Here is an 18442-nt window from a genome sequence, read left to right on the forward strand (position 1 = left end):
TGCCAGTGTCTTGCCCAGCTTTCATTAAGAAAAGGCTTTAATGAATCCCTAAGTAGAAATACCTGCTGGATTAGAATGACTGCATAAGAAGCAGCTAACTCTGCATCAAACATTGTTCCGGGGTAAGGCAGAAATTACCCAGCCCAACTAGTTTTTAGTTGTGTGAGTAAGGATGAGTTATGTGAGCAGAGGTCGCTGGACCAAGCCTGTAATGACCTGACTTGACCAATCATATTTTGAGAAGTGGTGTTAAGATCTAAGCTTTGGGGAGACTGCAGCACTTGGAACTGGAGTAATGTACCAAAATATTGGTGTTAACAACTGTGATAGAGAGCATCTGGGCCCCTGACTGTAGGATAACCTAAACCCCTATAAAGTACTGGAACAAATTAAGGCTCAGTTGTGCATGTAAGTAATTTTAGGCACGTGTGTCATCGTATTAAGTGCATTGAGATTATTCATGTGTCTGAAGTTGTGTTCTTAAGTCTTTGCGGGGTTGGGGACTTAAGCTATGTCAGTGCTATAAGCAATTCACCAGCAGTGCCCAGATAGCAAGTGTGAAAAATCAGGAGGGCAATAGGTGCCTATATAAGACAAAGCCCCAAATAGCGGGACTGTCCCTATAAAATGGGGACACCCGGTCACCCTAACCTACCTGTAGACGCAGCAAGATGGATGGAAGAAAGCGTCCGTGGACCTAGCTTCCGCCTCTTGTGGGGATGAATTCACTCCAGCAACCCCTTCCCTGTCTGTCGCTGTCCTGAGTGTCCACACTCCAGGGGTGGAGCTGCGGCCCTTGTGTTTGCCTCACAGCCTGTCAGCGCTTTCTTCGGCGTGTACAGCGCCGAGCACGGGGGCCCGGGCCAGGCACAGATGCCCCGGCCATCCCCATAAATAACCCTTCACGCAAACAGCGTGCACGCCGGCGGCAGCGGGGGGGCGGCGCCGGTCAGTCCCCGCCCACGCCCGGCTTTCTGCGGGGAGGCCGCGGGGCGGCGCCGGCGGAGGCGGAGCCGCGGCCGAGGAGCGGGGCTCGGACGCCGCGCGGTGCCGCTGCCGCTGGTCCCCGGCCTGCCGGTGAGTGCGGGCCCCGGTGCGCCCCGCAGGCCGGCCCCGGCCCCCCGCTTCCTCCGGCCCGGCGGCGGCTGCGCCTCGGCCTTCCGAGCACCCGGCGGCGGGCCCGGGGAGCGGAGGGGGGCCGGGCCCGGGGAGCGGAGGGGGGCCGGGCCCGGGGAGCGGAGGGGGGCCGGGCCCGGGTCGCTGGCCCTGCGCCCCCAGTGCGGGTCGCTGGGGGTCCCGCTGGGGGCGGGGGGATGCTTGGGGGGCGGGGGCGGGTCGCTGGGGGTCCCGCTGGGGGCGGGGGGATGCTGCGGGGGCGGGTCGCTGGGGGTCCCGCTGGGGGCGGGGGGATGCTTGGGGGGCGGGGGCGGGTCGCTGGGGGTCCCGCTGGGGGCGGGGGGATGCTTGGGGGGCGGGTCGCTGGGGGTCCCGCTGGGGGCGGGGGGATGCTAGGGGGCGGGTCGCTGGGGGTCCCGCTGGGGGCGGGGGGATGCTTGGGGGGCGGGGGCGGGTCGCTGGGGGTCCCGTTGGGGGCGGAGGGATGCTTGGGGAGCGGGTTGGGTCGCTGGGGGTCCCGCTGGGGGCGGGGGGATGTTTGGGGGGCGGGGGCGGGTCGCTGGGGGTCCCGCTGGGGGCGGGGGGATGCTTGGGGGGCGGGGGCGGGTCGCTGGGGGTCTCGCTGGGGGCGGGGGGATGCTTGGGGGGCGGGGGCGGGTCGCTGGGGGTCCCGCTGGGGGCGGGGGGATGCTTGGGGGGCGGGGGCGGGTCGCTGGGGGTCTCGCTGGGGGCGGGGGGATGCTTGGGGGGCGGGGGCGGGTCGCTGGGGGCGGGGGGATGCTTGGGGGGCAGGGGCGGGGGCAGGTCGCTGGGGGTGGATGCTGGGGGGGCGGGTCGCTGGGGGTCCCGCTGGGGGCGGAGGGATGCTTGGGGGGCGGGGGCGGGTCGCTGGGGGTCTCGCTGGGGGCGGGGGGATGCTAGGGGGCAGGGGCGGGGGCAGGTCGCTGGGGGTGGATGCTGGGGGGGCGGGGTGCTGGGGGTCCCGCTGGGGGTGGATGCTTGCCGGGGGGTGGGTTGCTGGGGGTGGATGCTGGAGAGGTGTGTGGGGGGTGTTGCTGTGGGTCTTGTTGGGGCTGGGGTGGTGGATGCTGGAGAGGCTGGGGGATTGCTGCGGGTGGGGGCCATGGTGGATCCCGGGAGGGCGGGGAATTGCCTTTGGGCCTTGCTGATGTCAGTACAGGATGCAATAGGACTTTGGGTGGAGGGTGTGGGCGCGGGCTCTGCTATGCAGCCTACTCCAAAGCGCAGAACCACTGTAGACCTCAGTAGTACCAAGGAGCTAAAGCATTTATGAGTGCCCCTCTCCCCTCCCCTGCTGCCTTTTGTCACCCTCTCCCTCTGCGTCCCACCCTCCATCAGGCCACCTCCCCACTGTCACCCTGGCGCTGCGTTGCTTGGATGGTGTCTTCCTCTCCCCTAATGAGAATGACTTCGTCTGCAAGGTCTCCGAAGAACTGGACCATTTTCTGCTCCAAAACCAGCATGAGAAGTAGGTGGCTTATGTTGTGCCGTTTACATTGCAGGAGCTTTCAGATAAGGGCCACAAAACCTGGGCCCTTTTTATCCCATGTGAATAATAAGATGTTTATGGTCCCCTTTGCCCACTGTCATGCAGGATGCTTTGTGGTGTTGGGTGGCTGTGCACTCCATCCAGAGGTGGCTGCATTTCTTTGCTGCTGTATGTCTGTAACTTCAGATGGGCCCTACAGGACGAAAGATTTTATTAGAGATGGGGGGGCTGAGCCGCAACATTTGGAGCCAGATCCCATGTCCTAGACCAGTGATTCTCAACCAGGGGTATGCGTACCCCTGGGGGAAAGCAGAGCTCTTCCAGGCGGTACATCAGCTCATATGGATATTTGCCTAGTTTTACTACAGGCTATATAAAAAGCCGTAGCGAAGTCAGTACAAACTAAAATTTCATACAGACAGTGACTTGTTTATACTGCTCTGTATGCTGTGTACTGAAATGTAAGTACAATATTTATATTCCAATTGATTTATTTTATAATTATATGGTAAAAATGAGAAAGTCAGCAATATTTCACTAATAGTGTGCTGGGACACATTTGTATTTTTATGTCTGATTTTTATAAGCAAGTGAGGTGAAACTTGGGGTACACAAGACAAATCAGACTCCTGAAAGGGGTACAGTAGTCTGGAAAGGCTGAGAACCACTGTCCTAGACCATTCAGAACTGGGTTATGGTTTATGGCCATTAAAGCAAGAGGGATCAGTTACAAAGTTTGAGCCTGGATCTGCACTTTCTCAAAGTGCAGGGTTTTTGCCCTGGGCCCATCTCTAACTATTATTCTTCCAGAATTATGCTGGATGCTAGCAACTTCTACAACAGCCAGTTCCCAGCCTCGCTCACTTGATGTCCCCGCTTGGTGGGTTATTACCAATAGTTTAAGATCAAACTGTTCTTCGTCAGCCCCTCCCTGCTAAGGCCTTCCTGTGCACAGTGTTCTCTGTCCCAGCAGAAAACAACTATGGGGCATGATGAACACAAACCCCTTGGCTTGGCTGCACTCCAGAAGTATGTTTTGCCTGTCTGCTTGTGCACAGATAATAAGATTCAGATGAGTTTGTGTCAGAGAGTAGGGGCTAGATGGGAGAGAGAGACGTGTTCCAGGTAGACTTGCTTGTACTCTAGTTGTTTGAAATGGATGCTTAGTACAGTATTTTAGACTGAGGAAGATATTAAAGTCCAGTCTATAGTCTATTTCACTGGGCGTGAAACTAGATGTGATTTTGGTGTGTGTATAAATACCATGCAATGTGAAACAGAATATCTTTTTTTTTTGACCTCATAATTTCTGAAGATACATATAATAAAGGGTTTCCCTGTGAATTTAACACCGTGAAAGGTGCCGGATTGAAAGGTCTCAACCTTGATGCCCTCTTGTTTATCCATAGAACAGATAAAGGCAGAAGGATAATCTTTTGGTGAAAGCACTGGCCTGGAACTGGGGAAACCTGGTTCGGTTCCAGACTCTGTCCTGTGTAACCTTGGGCAAGTCTCTTCATCTCTCTGGGTCTCTGTTCCCCACCTGCAATGCAGGGTAATAACACTGCGCTCCCTGGCAGGGGTGTTGCGAGGCTAAATTTGCCAGTGTTGGCAAGTTACATCATGACAGGGACAGCAGAGCAAGCTGACCCAACCCAGTCGTGCCCTGGAGGGGTGCGAGGGTATGTCAGGCACCACAGACTGTTCGCTCTCTAGCCCCTCTGCTGTTGCTCCCAGCTAGGAGGCCAATTGGCTTTTGGGATGTGGCTCGCTGGCCACGGGGAATGGAGTTAAGATCCCCAGGAGTGATTTGGGGTCACTAATGGGGACTTGCAGTGTCTGCTTCTGCTTCTCCTTCCCCGCCCATTTCAAGCTGATGATGCCCTGTTTTCCTTTTCCAGAGTTCTCTTGTTCCCCCCCTTGTCCAGCCGCCTCAGGTACCTGATCCACAGGACTGTGGACAATGTCGATTTGTTAAGCAGCTTTTCCGTTGGGGAAGGATGGAAGAGAAGGACTGTTATATGTCACTCAGTCATAAGGTAAGGTGCTGTAGGTACAGCAGTACTTCTCCCTTACTGTGCCTTCCATCTCATGGTGCTGGGTCTCACTGCACCCCGTGAGGATGGCTTGATCCCTATTCTCTTCTGCAGATACGGAAAAAGGCCGTGAGTGGTTAAGTGACTTGCAAGGGTCACACGGCGAGTCAGTTATGAATAGAACCCAAGAGTTCTGACTGCCGGTCACATAGCTGAACAACAAAACTATCCCTCCTCAATTCACGCAATAGGCCTGAATTTACAACTGTGGGTAATTTCACCCCTTGGGGTTCAAGCAATACTCGTCAAAGTGATGCTATGACAATCACCAAACTGCCTAGTTGTACTGAATCCAGGCAAAAAGCTAACAGCTTTACCCTACTTTTGTAATGCAGTGAATTCTATTTAGATGCGTAAGGCGAGGGAGTTCGGTCTAGTTGGAGCACAGGACAGGGAATCGGGAGGCCTGGGTTCTATATCGAGATCTGTAAGGGAGTGTTGTCTAGTGGTTAGAGTAGGGAGTCAGGACTCCTGGGATCTAGACCCAGATCTGAGGCAGGGAATGGGGAGTGCTGGGTTCTATACCCCGAACTGGAAGGGAGTGTGCGCTAGTGGTTAAAGCCGGGTGTCAAAACTCTTTGAATTCCGTTCCTGTTCTGTCATTTCCCTGTGCGATCTTGGACAAGTTACTTAACCTTATGGTGCCCCAGCTAAAGGGACGTTGTCCGCTTAAAAGTCGTACGTATTAAACATCTATTTGTTATGTGCACTTTAAGATTAAAATGCGAGAATTAAAAAAACAGATAAGTTTGTCAGTAACTTACGCTGTTTGGTCACGTTGTTTTTTCTCCCCTGGCATTTCTCTCTGTGAAGAATCAGCAGAATTACTTTCACTTTTGTGCACAGTCATTTTTGTTTTCAGATACTCACTGCTGCAATGTTTGGGTTGCAAAACCTCCAGAGGGACATTTGTATGTGTTTAAAAACAGAAGTTCCTATTACAACCTAAAACAACAGTATGGGGCATTTCAACACATCTGTCGGACTGAGATTCGGTAGAAGCTCTTTTTAAAAATTCTGAGTCAAAAGAGAGTTGACTATGTCTCTTTCAGTGTTAGCCTGGCGATCAGCCTGGATTCAGGCCGGAGTGGCTGTGATGTCCCTTTTAGGTGGACAGGTGGAATTCTAGACCGAGGAGCGAAGCTTCTTAGCGCTGCAATGTCTGGGCCGCAGGCTCTGCAGGAGATGAATGTTTGTTGTTAAAAACAATTGTTTTCATTGACCCCTTTTTAAAAAAATTGTAGAAAAATTCCTGTTAGTCTTGGGGATTTGTCAGAAATTAAATGTTGGGCCAAATGTAAGTGGATGGGCTGCCCCTTTAATCCACCTGTCAAAAGGATAGATGATGCAAGGCAAAATACTGGGAACTTGTGCTTGCTTTTGCAGGGTGGGTGTCTGAAGCCGCTGTTGTTATATTGTCCCAAGTGAATAGGAGGAGGTGTAGAATTTTTTTTTCCATCAGGAATTAGAGCCCGACGGTTTACTCTGTCCCTCACTTTGTTTTGATGATCAGTTGGGTGGCGCATCGAGGGATGAATGCAGAGCATAGCCCAGGGGTGGGCAAACTATGGCCCGGGGGCCACATCTGGCCCTTGCAGGTGTCTTAATCCAGCCCTTGAGCTCCTGCCGGGGAGTGGGGTCTGGGGCTTTCCCCGCACTGCATGTGCCGGGGCTCCTGGAAGCAGCAGCATGTCCCCCCTCTGGGTCCTACGTAGATGGGCAGCCAGGGGCTCCACACACTGCATCTGCCCCAAGCGCTGCCCCCGCAGCTCCCATTGGCCAGCAGCCGCGGCCAAGGGGAGCTGCAGGGGTGGCACCTGCTTGTGCCTCCGCGTAGGAGCAGAAGGGGGGACATGCCACTGCTTCCAGGAGCTGCTGGAGGTAAGCGCCACCCAGAGCCTGCACCCCTGACCCCCTCCTGTGCCCCAGCTCCCGCCCCAGCCCTGATCCCCAGCCCGCCCTCCGAACCCTTCGGTCCCAGCCTGGAGCACCCTCCTGCCCCACCAGCCGGAGCCCGCACCCCAACCCCCAATTTTGTGAGTGTTCGTGGCCCACCATACAATTTCCATACCCAGATGTGGCCTTCGGGCCAAAAAGTTTGCCCACCCCTGGCATAGCCGGTTTTCTGAATTAATAGCTTCTTGTCTCCCCTTCTCATTTGTTGCTCCTCAGGCTTCGCTGCCGCCTGGTCCCCTTGTCATGTGCTAATGCACGTGCTTGGTTCCCTCCTTCCCGTGTATGCAGCTTAACACTTGGTCCTTTTCTCCTGATGTGCCCTGGACATACTGCCCAGTAGCTGCTTTCCTTTCTCTCCATCTTCCCTCGATGCTCCTCTCGGTTTCCTCCTCCTCCTCTGTAGCACAGCGTGCTAAAATGGCAGCTGCTTTTACAGGCCTCCAGGCTCCCTTGCAGTGAAGAGCCTAGTCCCTTGTGGAAGCAGCTGGAGCGGAGGGTGTGAAGCCAGTGCCCTAGTAACTTAGCCAGCTCTGCACAGATCACCAGCAAGTGATCTGTGGGCCGCAGTTTGCTGTGAAGGACACGTGCATGCACTACGTTGGTGACGGTGTGTATGGTTGTACTTTTGATCTTGTCAATAGTGCTGACTTGTAATAGGAAGGAGGGGAAGCTGCTCCTGCTGAAGTTTGACTACAGCATGAAGTGTCCCAGCACATCATGTATTTCCCTGCTGTTTTGGCACTAGGTTGCCCGAGGAGCCTGGTGATCAGAACAGTTCCTGCAGCACCACAGCGAGATCCCACCGCCCTCTCCAGCCCAGAAGTAGGGGAGGCAGAGCCGCGGGGCCGCGCCATGCGGAGGTACCTGCCGATGGCTCTCAAGTCAACAGAGGAATCGGCAGGACTAGGCGGCAGCCCCGGAGGAAGCCGGATAAAGCTTTGTATGTCCCCAGGGTGATGCGCGAAAAACTGGAGGAGTTGAGAAACGAAAACCTGGCTGGAGCTGGAGCTGAGCCAGATGGTGATGTGGTGCAAGAGGCAGGGAGCTGCATTGAAAGTGCAACCGATGGGACCCCAGAGGAGTTGGGTAACTTTGAGGCCACTACAAATTCCAGCAGGGTAGCAAGTAATCTTGATCCAGTCCCGAGCAAGGAAATTCCTGAAGTCCAGGGCCCTAAAGAGGCATATGAAGAACATATTGTGTGTGAAATCCGTGGTGATAAAAGTAACACGTGTCCAGTGGACTGTTCAGATGTCCCTGTGTGGGAGTGTGCCAGGAACCTATCTGTATTGGAAGGCCAGGATAAAGACTGTTCAGATGCCCGTGCATTGGAGTGTAGCAAAACCCTATCTCAACGTGAAGACCAGGATAACGGCAGTACAGATGCCATTGTATTGGAGTGTAGCAAAAACCGGCACCAAGGAGAAGATCAAGATCAAGACACCATGGATGCCACTGTATCGGAGTGTAGCGAAAACGTACTGGCCCTGGAAAACCAGGATAAAGGCTCTACGAATGCCACTCTATCAGAGTGTAGCAAAAACCTGTCCCTGCCAGAAGACCAGAATAAGGAGTCTGTGGATGCCTCCTTATTGGAACAAAGCAAGAACTTTTCAGTACTTGAAAACCAGGATGAGGGCTGTACAGACACCATCATATTGGAGCGTAGCCAGAACCTAAGTCTCCCAGAAAACCAGAATCAAAGAGGTATGGATGCCCCTGGAATGGAGTATGGTAAAAAACCATCTATACTGGCTGACCAGGATAAGCACCGCATGGATACCTCTGTACTGGATCGTGCCCAAAAGATATCACTACCAGAAGATGGGGATGAGGATTGTACAGTGCTGGTGGGCAGACTGCGGTGTGGGCTGGAATTGTCTGCAGAGGATAGAGGCATGGAAAACCCTGCAGTGAATGAGCAAGAGGAGAGCAGCGTAGAGGAGGACTGTGGCGCTGAACTCTTGCAAGAGGTAAAGGTTTTGATGGGAATGTTACCGTAGAGACTGGATTTGTGACAGTAATGACCAGTGGATGGGCTGTGGATTAGAGATGTGGCAGTGATTTTAAGAGGCTCTGTCGTCTTCCTCTAAAAGGGAGAGGAGGAGCCCTTGAGACACCTCTTTGTCATGGCTCTGGCAGACGTCTGGTTATGGCTCCTGCTTGCTTTTATTGAACCACTTAAAAGTATAGAATCGTAGGACTGGAAAGGACCTCGAGAGGTCTTCTAGTCCAGTCCCCTGCCCTCGAGGTAGGGTTAAGTATTCTCTAGACTGTGTGACTGTGAAATGACTGGGGAGTGGATGGCTCAGGCAGTGGGCTGTGTGGTACACACAGGTGGGTCTCAATCCATTTCCTAGCAGCCAGGGGTCTCCATCTTAAAGCCCTTCTGCTGCTAACTGGGTCTGTTGAACAGCACAGGCCAAAGACTGAATGGGCGATGGGAGCTGAATTCCCCTCTCATCCCTATAGGGGTCTTTCCAGAGCAGGGTGCAGGCATGTTGGTTGGAGCAGCGTGTAGGGGAAAGCTGGTGGCTAAACTGGTTATGCCATTTTCCGGTGGGATCAGTCCTAAGTATCTTACATGGCTCCCATTCCTGTAGTATCGGAGCATCTCATGATCTTTAGAGCATTTATCCTGTGAGGCAGGGCAGTGCTATTATCCCCATTGTACAGGTGGGGAACTGAGATACTAAGTGACCTGCCCAAGGTCACACTGGAAGGGTGTGGCAGAGCAGGGAATTGAACCCAGGTCTCATCCCAGGCTTGCACCCTAGCCCCTGTATATGTAAAATGTACAGGCATACTTTGTGCTTGATAGAACATTGCATTTTTGAAGACCCCTAAATGTCCTTGCTCATTGGCTTCTCCTGCAATATTAGAAATGCACCTTGACATCTAACACTCTTCTCCTCCCAGATTGCAACTTACTTGACTGTAAAGGACATTAGCGTCGAGAAGATCCAGTTCGATTATTCCAGCTATGGGGATGCACAGATCAATGAGGGAGATTTTGGACATGTTACAGAGATCTACGATTTCCTGCCATCCCTGAAAACGGAGCATCTGATGGAAGCATTTTCAGAGTTCCAGTAAGTACCTACCTCAGAACAGGGCAGTTCCTGCTTGCCGTCCGAGCTTAAAGACATTCCGCTTGACATCAGTGGTGCCAAGTGCCTGAGTGAAGTGAGCAGGATGCGTGCAGCCTTGCATACACGATATAAATTGTTTCAAGGGCCAGTGCAAGAATCTGACGAAGTTTCATTGCATTTCAGTTCTGTCTTTGCATTGTTTTTAGTGGCTGGAGCACCAAACTGGGACTCGGAAGACCTGGGGTCTATTCCTGGCTCTGCCACTGGCCTGCTGGGTGACCTGGGGCAAGTCACTTTGCTGCTCTGTGCCTCAGTTTTCCCATCTATAAAATGGGGATAATGTTACTGACCTCCTTTTGTTAACCTTTTTGAGATGTAGTGATGGAAGGCGCTATATGAGAGCGAGGTGGTTTATTTGTATTATCCTCGATTTCTCTATAAAAATAGAAATCGTGATTCTTTAGGCCCTAATCCGGCAAACACGTACAAAGGTGCATGACTTTAGTCATGTGAGTATCATATGGATTTCAGTGGGACTGCTTGTTAGGTAGGTGCTGATATTATAATAATAATATTATATCGGCCTTTCATCCGTAAAGCTCTGTTTTTCACAATCTTTAATGTTGTTATCCTCACAACACTCCAGTTCCGCACCTTTCAGAGGCTAAGTGTCTTGCCCAAGGTCACAGAGGAAGTCTGTGGCAGAGCAGGGAACTGATCCTAGCTCTCCCAAGTTCTAGGCTAGCGTGCTAACCACCGGACTATCTTTCCTTAAACGGCCCTCATCACTGTAGTATCAGAGTTCCTGCGTAAAATTACACCTGTTGATTAGAGTTCAACTCCTAAAGTATATTCAGTCCTTGGGGTCGCTGCTGAAAATGCAGTAAGGATTGGGTCCTTACTTTGCTCTTTCAGAGGTAAGATTGATCGTGTAAATGTGTAGCACGGAGGCAGTAATCCAATGAAAGCTCCTTAAGGAGTGCATTGATTGTCGTGTCAGAACAAAATTCATCCCCTTAACAGTGGAGCTGTGACCAGCGTCCACTCTGCAAAAATGTTTGATTATTGCATCTGCAGATGGATACGCATTCATGCTCTTCCCTACCACCTGCTTAATGTACATAATGGTGTGGTGGTAAGTTTCTGCAGGAGACCCTGTAGCTTAATAGTAACGTTAACTCCGAAAGACACAAGCTACTTTTTACAGTCTGTCCTCGGCATTTACTTTATGCACTTAGCTCTGATGGGGGACCGGGCTGAAGGCTATCATTAAAACGAAACTGATAGTTTTCCAGTTCTCATGCCCCTAGCATAAAGCAATGGCATTGGAGTTTCCAGTGCTGCTGGGGAGTCTTTGAATGTTTTGGTTGGTTGGCTTTCATGCGCTTAAAAACTCTCTCTCTCTCTCCCCCCTTTTTTTTTGGTACCCCTTTCTGACGCTTGCACTTCTTGCACCCGCATTCCTGTTGACATTGGAGGAATCAATTTGTCTGAATGATACATAACGCTTAGCTCTTTCCATGACACATCCCAAATCTGGGATTGGAATTAAACCATGTGTTTCTTTTAAAGAAATGTGTAATCACTGGGGGCAACAAGCCCTTGGTGGGGGGGGGCACTTGAGTGGGGTTCAGGATATGTGGATTCTGTGCCCGCCTCTTCTATTAAGTCACTGTGGGGCCTTGAATAAGTTCCACTTCGCCCCTCTACTTCTGTCTTCCCACACCTACAAAAAGGGGATAATGCTTTGTAAAGCACTGGGTATCTAGGGATGAAAAGCACCCCTAAGTACTGATATTACTAACTGACGCTATTTGCCAGATTGTTTATGGTGTTGCTCTCCTTTTTCTTTGTAGCAAGAGTGGTTTCAAAATTCAGTGGGTCGATGACACTCATGCCCTGGGTATCTTTTCCAGTCTGGCAGCAGGTAACGTGACTTGATTCTTTAGTAACCTATGGCGTTGGTGGGACTTCACCAATGTTGCACGGTAAAGAGTTGCGGAACCTTAAAATTCCACTTGCCCTGTAAGCTGAATTCCAGTGGGGGTCATTGGGTTTCTGTTACTAAAAAGAAGATGCCCCATTCCTTCTGGTAAGGTGAAATGTGGAAGAGCCAGGTCCACAGCGTGGTATTGGTAAGGAAATCGTATTTAGGATTAAATCCAATTTCATCCCAAATCGCACATTCTCACTGGCAGTTGAAAAGAAATCCATTTCCCTATGTGGGCGTGGAGAGTTCTCTAACTTCTCATCACCCTTGCACACCCTATGGAAGTGAAAGTCTCTCCCACAGCTGTTAGGCGTCCTGGTTCCTGAATGAAGCAACCTTCTGTCACGGTCATGGGAGATACCGCTGACAGTGCATGCCAAGTCATTCCAGTTCTGAATCTAAGCAGCTGCAAAACATTGATGCCAGTTCCCTGCCCTGCCACCTCCCCCAACTTTAAACTTCTTTAAACCACAGGTTCAACTTCTGACACAAGAACCTAGAATTAATTCTGCATTGTTGATGTTCTCTTCTATGAAGTACATGTTCTGCGGAAACTCTGCTTTGCAGGTTTTTAATTGGCTTGGGTAATAACCAGGCTGCTGGGACTCCCTGTATAAGGAATTAGTGTGTGAATCATTTTGCATTTTAGAAATGAATCCGTTCTGCCAACTGGGTTTATTCTCAAAAATGAACAAAATTCTAGCAAGCCTACAACAAAGGGGACATGATTAACGGCTTGTGACATCTAGGTCAAAACACCTGACCTTATGGCAAACTGACCCCCAGCTCATAATGTTCCTTAGAGCAGTTCATGTCTGGCTGTGCGTATATGCAGAAAGCCTTCATTCTATATGTGGGGCCTGATCCTATCATCCCTGATCTGTCCTGAACAAAGCAGTTACAAATTTCAGTGGGAATCTTGCAGGCCCAAGGCCTATGGGATTCAACATGAGTGAATTGAATAAATTCCGCTAAAAATCTAAGGCCAGATCATCAGCTGAGATAAAATGGTGTCATTCCATTGGCTTCAGTGGTGGTGTGTTCACTGAACTTTGTTTATAGTTACAAAAATTCAGCTTGTTGACCATAGCGATCTTTATTCTTTGAAGCATCTCAGGCCTTGGGACAGAGTTATCCTTCTCTAAAGATCCGATCTTTGATCCATGGGACAAGACAGTCTAAAACCAAGGCACTTCAGCGACCAAGTAAGAAACCTTTGATTTGCGTTTGCTCCTTGTTTTGCATATCTTCTGCTGCTAGGGGTGGTTACTGTGGCTAACTTATTAATTATACTGGATTTAAAAATAAACCCACAGTAAAGACCTTTACTGCTTTAAGAACAGGTGTTTACTCTTGTGGCTTTATTGGCACTGTTGTGGTGTAGGAGGGTGAGCTGAATTCTTTTCTGCCTCATGCATCAATTGTCACCTTAATTCTGCTCATGGAAGATTTTGAGTTATGATGCCTGAGGCAGAAAGAATCCAGCTGGGTCTGTAGATTAGAAAAGTGACTGTGAAGGGGAGCACATCAGAGGTGGAATAAGAGTATTAACACACCAACTCAGTCTTGTTGCAAGTCACTTTTCTGACTTTTGTGGCACACCTCAAAACCATCTGCTGCCTTAAGGAGTGGCGTGATCAAGTAGTTGTCTTGTGTGTTTGTAACAGGAGAACAAAGCATGCAGAGGAAGATCACAGATCTTTATTTTTTAGCATAGGCCAAAATTTTTATAGTTGGGTGCCCACAGTTAGGCACCTAAATAACTGACCTGATTTGCAAAGTTGCTTTTCACAGACAGCTCTAATATCAGAGAGAGCTGCAGGGATATCCCCACCCTCGAAAATCAGACCCTATGGACACCCAAGCTTAAAAATCTTGTCCGTAGCCTGTTAAATACCGTAACTTCTACATTATTCCACCTGTCCTCTGCTAAATGCAGCCTGCTGCTGAATGCATTATTAGTAAATATCCTTTTGAAAAGCAGCAAGTCCCACCAGGAGGCATTGTGTACAGTAACACAGGAGCCAGTTCCGCGCTCTGGTACAGTCACAGTTCCCACTGACTTCAGGGAGAGGTACCAAAAGTTTTGGGGGTAGAATTAGATTGGTGGTAAGAGAGCCTGTGTTGCACTCTGACAGTACAGACGGGATTGACTGACTGGTTGCTTTTAAGCACATGCTTAAACTCCATTGCTTTCAGTGGGGCCTCAGCACTGAAGCACGGACTCTGGTGAATGTAGGGCTCCTTTTCGATGCCACTTGCTTCAGTTGTATAAAGCATAAATAGCAGTCAAGAATGAGATCTGTTTCCACCATTGATGTTGGGGATCTGGGGTGTATATTAATTGATGTTAATAGAGACTCATGGTACATTTTCCCCCTACGCTAATTAGTTCAAACAATTAAATATCACAGAAAATGAAACCAATAGCAGTTAGTACTTTGTGGTTGGCATAATTTTTATTATTCAGTAGCAGATTCAGATAAAATTGTTTAAGCTTAGCCATTCAGAGTTAGTAACATTCAGTTCATTTGATTACTTTAAAATCATACTGTAATCAGTTATGCTTGCTGCAGTAAAAGTGAAATGTCATGCATCTTGGCGCAATATAAAGATTTCACTGTACATATAATTACCGTGTTTGTCCAGTATATTGCAGTCAAAATAAATTTCAGTATTAATTAAAAGGACACTGTCATTTTTTTACCACTTCCTGAGTTACTAGCATGGCTAGATTATTGAAACTGAATTTTTCAACAAATCCAATTAGCTTTTCCCACTTTTGTTCAGCTTGTATGGTGAAGGGACTGGTCTAGTTCACATCCTGATTCTTGTGCGCTAGGCTAGGGGTGTGATATCAGGGTTGCGGAGGAATGTTTGAACCTGAACAAAATTGTATTTAATTAAAAAAAACCCCGTTTTTACCAAAACCTAAACTAGCTGACAGTGTCCCCTTTAGAACCTTGTCAGGAATACTGGTGATTTATTTTCCAAGCTGTGGAATGGATAAATTGAGCCACTGTCCCTCTTGTTTTTTTTGCTGCCGTTGGGCTGCCTCCAGTTTTTTTGTTTGAACAATCTTTTAATAACCCAGGCCAAGCCATATTGCTCACTGGATGATTTCAAGTTTGCAAACAGTTAAACGACTCTACTGGTATCAAATCCACTGTATATTAAACGAACGCTTATTGAGCCTGTGGGTTTGGACTTGGTAAAATGTTGGCTTTTCTTTTTAAAAAAAAAAAAAAAGTAATCATTTTGAAGCTTTAACAAGCCAGCTGGTGGTTAACAGCAGCAATTGCCAATAACCTTGGGCAAATGGGCTCTTCAGAAAAGCCTTTTAAAATCTACACAATCATTTCAAAATGTTTAGGAGTTGAAGCAGTCTGCTTTCCGAGGGGTTAGCACTAGGCTTTCAGAGTGAGTGTCTCAACTGATGTCAGTTTTTCTTGGTATCTGAATTGCTAAATTTTGCCAGGAGTGGTTCTGAAGCAGTTGGTGAATTTTAATCACTGAAGGCTCTCTACCACTGCAGTGAGGGACCAGGTTAAGCTATTTGAATATAACACTTTGCCTTTTGTCTTTGAATCTATGTGTATTACAGACAATAAATTTGGCCCCTCAGCATCCCATTGAGGCAGGTCAGTAAAGTCCCCTGGTGTGAGGTAGGATGGTTGAGACAGTGGTGAAATGACTTGCCTGTAATTGCACGGTGACTCTGTGGAAGAGCTGACTCCCAGTTATGTAGTTTAGCTACGAGAGTGTGTTCCTAAACTAAGAGAATTTAATTAGGGGGACTTCCCCCTCTCCTCCATTTTGTTTGATTTCTCATCTGTTTTATTTAGAGCTCCTTCAGCTGGCTAAAGAGAGACCCCAGACTGACACTGCAGTGGCTAGAAGGCTGGTGACAAGGGCTCTGGGGTTGCAGCACAGAAAGCAGAGAGTCTCAGGTGGTGACGTGCTACATCCTGGGAACTTGGAAGAGTAAACTGACCCTGGGCTGAAGACAAGCTTCAAAGGAGCATGGGTGGGATAGCAAACTGCATGCGGAACAGTGAGTTGCCATTAGGACACACTGTGGAGTTGGGTTTTTTTCCCCCTTTAAATGAAGGAAGGGAACAAGTTTACTGTTGTTAATATTGAACTCCCTTGTTGCATTCTGGGAAATGGGCCACCTAGTTTTTCAAATTATTTCTCACTAATCCAGGGTACAGAGGCCACTGTAAACTAGCTCTTTACTAGGGAGAGCATTTTATCTTAGTCCCCAGCAGGTGTTTATCAACACCCTGCCAAAGCAGCTCATTGCCACTTTGGGGTGATTGGTAATCTCCACTCATGGGCTGTGATAGCTACAACAGCAAAGCCTCCTAGATCTAAGCACTAAATTCTTTTAAAATGTATAAAGCCTCTCATAAGAGCTGCCCTAGATTGAACGTTGTGGGAGGGAAGAAGGGAATACTTTGGGCCTTGATTGGAAGCAAGAAACACAGAGCAACACATTTGCAGGAGTCAATAGCTGTTTAATGTTTACTGAAGTTGTAAAGCTGACGTTTGTTAAAATAAAGTTATACCACAAAACTGATAAGCAGCAAATGCATGTGGCAGCATCAGTTTTTCTGGATACACAGTATGTAACAAGCATGCTCAGGGTTGTGATGGTGCAGTATTTCAAGGAGTGTTCTTATCCACTGATTTGGGGGGGAAGCCAGAACTTGACATCCCCTGATCCTGAGAGAATGCTGCAAGACTCCCACTGCAGGAGCTCAGGCTTTTGAACATTCTTCAGGCTCAGGCCTTTACTAAAGTCTCTCCTCCTCAGAACAAAATGGAGCTTTCCAGATTACTGTAGGTGCAAAACTTTAGCCAGATGCCTCTCTCTAGGCAGAGAGGAATAACTTAGTATTTATTAGATACATACTTGAAGATCCTCTGATAGACATTAGCAAAGGGCTTGGCAGGCATTCCTTACACCTCACAACACCCCTGTGAGGTAGGTTAGAGAGAGCAAAAATGAGGTTAAAGGGACACATCCAACTTCAATCACACTTTAGGTGCGTAATAAGATAAAACATTTCAGTCCAGTAATGTTAGTATAACTAAGTGATTTTCCAATTTGCACTCAGCTGATGCAATACCAGCCTTTGCTGTAACTTAAGAAGTGACTAGAGCTCAGGTTTGTTGAAGTCCCTTTAGTTGGTTTGCTGACTCAGAGCAAGCGAGTGGGAGTAGAACCCAGGTATCCTGGCTCCCAGTCCCTTGCCCCAGCCACATGGCAGAGGGGTGAAAGAACTAAATTTCCAGGTCACTCAATGAACATACACAAAAATGGCATATAAAACTCTTTTCTGGGCAAAGGAGATTTTTATTCAAGTAGGTGTGTGTCTGAAGACATGTAGCAACATGTGTCCTCAAACAAACAGAGGAACACACTTAGCACCATTATGCATTTACCGACGTGTAAAATCTCTTTTAAAAAATTGCTTACACAGGTGGTCTGACATAACGCAAAGATCCAGATCCCTGACAGTAAAGGCCAATAAGTTATCTTTGTAAAAGTATATTGATGATACAATGATTAACTATATTCACCCTTTAAAGAAAAGGCTCAGATGTAATATCTATCTTAAAAGGTGTTGGAAGGAAATAGATGTACATAAAATCATTTGGATGAACAGCTTAGTGTGCAGCAGAAATGCTGTTTAGTCTCCCAACACAAGGATGTGTGCTAAATAATGGAACTTTTCCAGGTCTAGATTGCATAATTCACTTGTAGCTGTGTGGAGTTCTGGTAAGTACTGTAGAGAACACAGTGCGTACTAGCCCTGCTTTAGATGTGCCTTTTAAAGATCAAACTGTGAGTGGAGCATTTGAAATGAACAAGCTTATGTTACAGTATTAAATTACACTTGGCAGCTTCCTGGTGTCAGGAAGGTGCTCCAGTTTTTCTTAGCTATGTGCTAAATTGGGTATTTTCATGGCAGGACTGAGGAGGAGTTGGATTTAAGTACCTTTAGAAAAGCAATGTCCGTTCAGACTCGGCTCAAAGCATAAAGATGCTAAGACAGGAGCAAGGCAGCTGAGAGGGAAGTATGTTGAAACACTGTCAATGGTAGGGACACATGTAGGTTGTCCTCACCCAAAGGAAACCACCGCCACCTCTGCAATCTGCTCACTGCAGCCTGGAACTGTGCAGATGAACAAGGTGGGAGGGAGTCTCCAGTGAACAGGTTAGCCTGGATGGATGTGAAGCCCTAGCTGCGAGGACATGGGGGCCTAGTGGAATTAAAGTCTGGTTCCAAATCATCTTAATATTAGGAGTGAAGTTACAAAGCGAATTCTGTTTCCTAGTGTGCTGAGCACCTGAAATGGGTATGGAGGGTGTCGCTGAGAATAACTTACGATGCTAATTTGAAGTCCATGGTTGTTTACTTGGTTTCTTTTTCTGTGCAGTGGTTAGGGAAGTTGCAAACAGGCATCCCTGCTTCCTTAAATAATGGGTGGGAGGCCGGCTGCTCTACCGCGTGGACACCTGGTTATTTGTGAGTCCGCTGAAGTGATCAAACTTCTCTTCCATTTCTTGGCCTAAGGAGTCACCTGAGAGAGGCAGAGAGAACCAGGTACCGTCAGCAAGGTATCACTTGAGACTGTGTAAATTATGCCTCTGACACCAAAGGCAGATGCA

The 18442-nt window shown here is 48.7% G+C and overlaps 2 protein-coding genes across 5 annotated transcripts in view; one reads left to right on the forward strand and one right to left on the reverse strand.

Annotated features, from left to right (window-relative positions):
* Positions 1–878: 878 nt before the first annotated feature.
* Positions 879–16345, forward strand: R3HCC1 (R3H domain and coiled-coil containing 1; the record flags this gene model as incomplete). Its single annotated transcript, XM_078850633.1, has 8 exons — positions 879–1077; positions 2476–2605; positions 4528–4665; positions 7424–8651; positions 9598–9770; positions 11627–11697; positions 12870–12965; positions 15606–16345. Coding segments are annotated over 8 exons (2178 nt in total), but the record flags the coding sequence as incomplete, so codon positions are not given.
* The window catches only part of LOXL2 (lysyl oxidase like 2), a 98922-nt gene continuing 96739 nt past the window's right edge, over positions 16260–18442 (reverse strand). For all 4 annotated transcript variants that reach the window (XM_073324947.2, XM_073324949.2, XM_073324951.2 and 1 more), the window contains one exon: positions 16260–18354. In XM_073324947.2, coding sequence (XP_073181048.1) covers positions 18275–18354 — 80 coding nt within the window. In that variant the 3' untranslated portion in view covers positions 16260–18274. The remainder of the gene's footprint in view (positions 18355–18442) is intronic.

The sequence above is a fragment of the Lepidochelys kempii genome, chromosome 26 (assembly GCF_965140285.1).
Source record: "Lepidochelys kempii isolate rLepKem1 chromosome 26, rLepKem1.hap1, whole genome shotgun sequence".
Lineage (NCBI taxonomy): Eukaryota > Metazoa > Chordata > Testudines > Cheloniidae > Lepidochelys > Lepidochelys kempii.